The sequence below is a fragment of the Lipotes vexillifer genome, unplaced genomic scaffold, assembly GCF_000442215.2.
Source record: "Lipotes vexillifer unplaced genomic scaffold, Lipotes_vexillifer_v1.1 scaffold618, whole genome shotgun sequence".
Lineage (NCBI taxonomy): Eukaryota > Metazoa > Chordata > Mammalia > Artiodactyla > Lipotidae > Lipotes > Lipotes vexillifer.
Genome location: NW_006799025.1, coordinates 696772 through 701437, shown reverse-complemented (window position 1 = coordinate 701437; position 4666 = coordinate 696772). Strand labels below are relative to the sequence as shown.

The 4666-nt window shown below is 37.5% G+C and overlaps 1 protein-coding gene across 1 annotated transcript in view; it reads left to right on the top strand.

The window, feature by feature from the left end:
• The window catches only part of ASB15 (ankyrin repeat and SOCS box containing 15), a 26801-nt gene extending 25401 nt beyond the window's left edge, over positions 1–1400 (top strand). The window contains exon 10 of the mRNA XM_007471285.1: positions 1060–1400. Coding sequence (XP_007471347.1) covers positions 1060–1232 — 173 coding nt within the window. The 3' untranslated portion in view covers positions 1233–1400. The remainder of the gene's footprint in view (positions 1–1059) is intronic.
• The last annotated feature ends 3266 nt before the right edge of the window (positions 1401–4666 follow it).

The following is a 4666-nucleotide window of genomic DNA, read 5'->3' as shown; positions in this document are numbered from 1 at the left end:
CGCCCCGTATACTACAAAAAAAAAAAAAAAAAAAAAGATGGGTTTATTCTGCCTATTTTGGTAACAATAAATTTCCCTCAATGGTTTTTCAAAAACACTGTTTTAATTTTTTCAAGATAATTTGAATGTTTATAATCTCAAGTAAAGCAGAAATGTGATCTCTTTGATTATTGAATTGAGTGATCGTTCACATTATTGAATGATTACAATGTACCAAGCACTTTTCTAATACTTTACATGAATTAATTTGTTCGATCTTTAAACAACCCTGTAAGGTAGGGTTATCCACATTTCCCAGGTGAGAATACTGAGACCACAGAGGTTAAATAACTTGTCCAAGATCACACAAATACGAAGTGGCAGAGCCAGGATTTTAATCCAAGCCGACTGAGTCCAGAGCCCACAACTAAGTCCATGTGCAATGCTGCCTTTTCACTAGCTCATGTTGCTGGGATAATATATCGGTACTGTAATTATACTATAGATAAAGGTAATAGAGATAAAGTAACAGTTGAAAATAAAGGTTAACATCAGCTATTTGAATAACATTAGTAGATTTTTTGGAAAATATAAAATGTTTAGTTATCAGACACTGAAACAAACCTAAGATTGAATAATGGATATATAGAATCATTTGCATCAGATGTTTCACAGATAACTATTCATCAGAAAGATTGGTAGGAGAGAGCGGGAGTAAAGAAATATATCTTTCAAATACTCAATTCTAAAAAATAAATAGGAGGAGATGTGAGCCTTTGTTTTCTTTAATCAAGTCCATTCATTCATTTAACACATTGTAGTTGAACACCCTGTAGGAGCCAGACTCTTTCTGACACAGAGGCAGACTAAACATCTGCCTTCATGGAGCTTACATTCTAGAGGAATGGTCTGGAAGGCTTAATTGCAATTTGAATTTTACTTAAAGTCACCAGTTGCTAACGTGTGCATGCCTGTTTTTTAGAATGACACTATTAATATTATTCTAAAACGGTCTGTATCTTACAGGCTAATCCATTAATATTGTTTTTATTTTTCGCTTGTTCTTCCCATTCACTTTAGAGAATCCCTGCTCCTTAAAGCATTTATGTAGGTTAAGAATTCGAAGACTTATGGGACTCCAGCGACTCTGCCAGCCAGCCTTAATGGAGAAGCTCTCTCTGCCACCAACTATTCAAAGATATATATTATTTAAAGAGTATGATCTCTATGGACAAGAGCTAAAATTGCCATAATTTAAAATAATATTTTTAAATGTGATTTTAAAAATGTGTTTAAATGAGATTCCTTCAGAGAATTTCTTGGAACCATTTTACATCCTTATGTGTATTTAAATCCATTGACAATTTTATAACTGGATCCTGGGTTCTTTTGGGAGCACCATATTTTACATCTCTAAGGACCTTTTTTTTTTTTTATTTTTTGCGATACCCGAGCCTCTCACTGTTGTGGCCTCTCCCGTTGCGGAGCACAGGATCCGGACGCGCAGGCTCAGTGGCCATGGTTCACGGGCCCAGATGCTCCGCGGCATGTGGGATCTTCCCGGACCAGGGCACAAACCCAACCACTGCGCCACCAGGGAAGCCCTCTAAGGACCTTTTACATTGTGATTTTTTAAAGCTAGTCAATATTTTGCATTTGAATTTCTATTGATTGTCTTCACTTGCGATAAGTCTTCACACTCTTCTTATCAAGTGACTCCTACAATATCCATGAGCAAGTCTCTCCTATGTTTATAAAACAAACACTTTCTCAAACCCACATCTCCAGCCAGTTGCTGCCCCATTCTCTCCTTTCTTTTATCGCCACATGGCGTAAAAGAGCTCTTTCCTGTCTGCAGATTCACTCACTGTAGTCTGGATTCTGCTCCTTCCACGGCCCTTCCCAAGGTCCTTAACAACTTGCTTGTTGCTATTTTCAATGAGCATCCTTCAGTCCTTTCAACTGATTTCTGCAGCAACTGACTGATTGCCTGCTCCCTCCAGGAAACAGTTCTCCAGATACCTTGCTCTCTTGGCTCTCTTCCCACCTCTCTGGCCTCCTTGTCTCTGGCTTCTTTCTGCATTGCTTATCTCCTGCCAACTCTTTAGTAATACGTCTTAAGTCCCCTTTTTTTATGCTAAGTTCTCTGGGAAATTTCATCCATGTCCATGGTTTCGTTTACTATCTACATGCTGTCGAATGTAAAATTAATATCCGAAGTTCAGCTTTCTCTCACGTGCTTGAGACCTGTGTAGACAATTGGCCTAAAGGACCCTTGAATACAAAGATACCTCAAATTCAGCATGTCCTCGAATGAACTCACTGTCTTCCTCCACAAAAAGGCTCCTTTTCTTACCATCTCTAGCTCAATAGTTAACCCAATTATCAATTCAGTTTCCAGGTCAAAAGCCTGGACATCAACCTTGACCATCTCATTTTCTTTACCCAATAGAACAAATCACCAAGTCCTGGTAAGTTTATTTCATGAAGTCATCTTCTACTCAGTCTCACTAATTCAGCCCAAATACCAGCTATTATCTCCTTTCTTCCTGGGACACTGTAGTGCTACCCAACTGGTCCTTTCCCCTGCTATCTTGCCTCATCTAACACACATTCTACACATAACATCCCAGAGTAATCTTTTACAAATGTAAGCAAGTTTCACTCCCCTGCTTAAAATCATTCCCATTGCTCTTAGGTAAAGTCCAAAATTCTTCCATGGCCCTTCATGATCTAATTGCCTGCCTTAGCCTTATCTCCTGATATCTCCCTTACCCTTCCTCTTTAACCATGTTAAACACCTTTTAGAAGTTTATTCTTTGAACAGTAATTCCCAGATTTTTCGATTTCTTACGTTAGTAGTTTTTAGCAATTTTAAAAATAGGGTCATCTATTTATCACTGTCATTTCATAAGAGAGGGGCCATTTTAATGCCAGAAAATGGCGCTGCCTTAAACTCAGTTATTAAAATTGAATGACTTTAGGGGAATTCCCTGGCTGTCCAGTGGTTAGGACTCCGAGCTTCCACTGCAGGGGTCACGGGTTCATTCCCTGGTTGGGGAACTAAGAACCCTGTATGCCGCACAGCACAACCAATAAATAAATATATACATAAATAAAATGTTTTAAAAATCTAAAAAATAATAATTGAAGGACTTTAGCTTTGAAAAGACTTAAAGTTTGGTCTTCATTTCCCCATTGATGAGTGAATATTTCATTCTGGCCCGCCAAGTCTCTGAGGTCTTTTATTTGGGAACCACTGTTATAGAAGAAACCATACTCTCTTGCACCTCAGGGTTTTTGCACGTTCTACTTCTGCCTGGAATCCTCTTTCCATCTCCTTCTTCCCCGCTCCATCCTTTATCCTACAGGTCTCAGTTTAAATGTTCTTTCCTCTAGGATGGGAGGCCCCAGAACTGCACTTCTCATGCTGTATTACAGGAGCCTATGTTCCCCATCTGTCTGCCCCACTAGACTGTAAGCTCTATGAGGGCAGGGTTTATGTCTGATTTGTTTTGCAGTGTTTTCTTAGGGCCAAACACATTCCCTAAGAGCATAGAGAAAGTGCAAAAATTACTTGTTGAATATACTGAAGGAGTGAATGTCATATGAGAGCCAGACAAAAGTAATCAGCGACCTCATGGTAAAATGAGAGTTTTGAGTCTCTGAGTTGGTTATATAGCTTTATAATGTAATTACTTAGACTCATTCTTCTTAGATTTTTCTTATTTTTATCTTAAGGGTTATTGTATTTTTTCAATAGTAATACCTCACTGGTTTATGAACTTTTCAAATTGTATTTAGCTCTAGTTATAGGTATGAAAAAAAAACTGTATAATTAGAGCTATAGTTTTAACAGCTTTTATTCCCTAAAGAATAGATTTTCCTATAGATTAAGCTCTAATGTATTTAAATAGAGCTATAATGTTTTGTGTATGGGATTTCATGATTCCTCTGTTGCTCTCCTACTTGTGGCTAAAATACATTGTTACCTATAAATATGGCTCTAAATAAATTTTAAAAATAAGGATGTAAGTGTGCCATATGATACTTCAGATATTAAATAAACTAAAACTTTGATATTTAATGTATTATTGTATAAATACATTCAGGATATTTCAGCTATTAAATAAACTCCAGTACGCAAAAGTTTGACATTGGCTTTAATGTGTTTTATGTAAATATATTCAAGAAACACTTGAAGATAAGGATATGAATTCACTGCACAGGCTATGGGTTGAAATTGGCTCTTTTGGTATTTGTGAAGCAGGAGAAAAATATATCCTATGAAACTGAGGCAATCACTATATCCAAAATGGATTTGGTCTTTTTCTTATCACATTTTGAAATTTTCTAGCAGTGTTTTTGTTTTGGGGTGAGCTGGATGGTAAGAGAATTAATTTACAGCTAATTAGGACTCTGTTTCTCCTAGAATATGTCACTTTATCTGGGAGAGGGCAACAGCTGCTCCCCCCACCCCCCCGTGAGCCTCAGGAGAAGCCAAACATCCTACAGTGGTGCCTGTTTAACCACTATCATGTTTAATCAACATGATAGAGTTTTGATGACATCTTCCCAGGCTGCCAAGATGATCATGGCTATTTTGGTAACTGTGGATTTTGTTTGTATCATACAGAGTCTCTGGTTGGAATGAAGCAGATATGGCTTCTCGTTTGTGTGTGTTTTG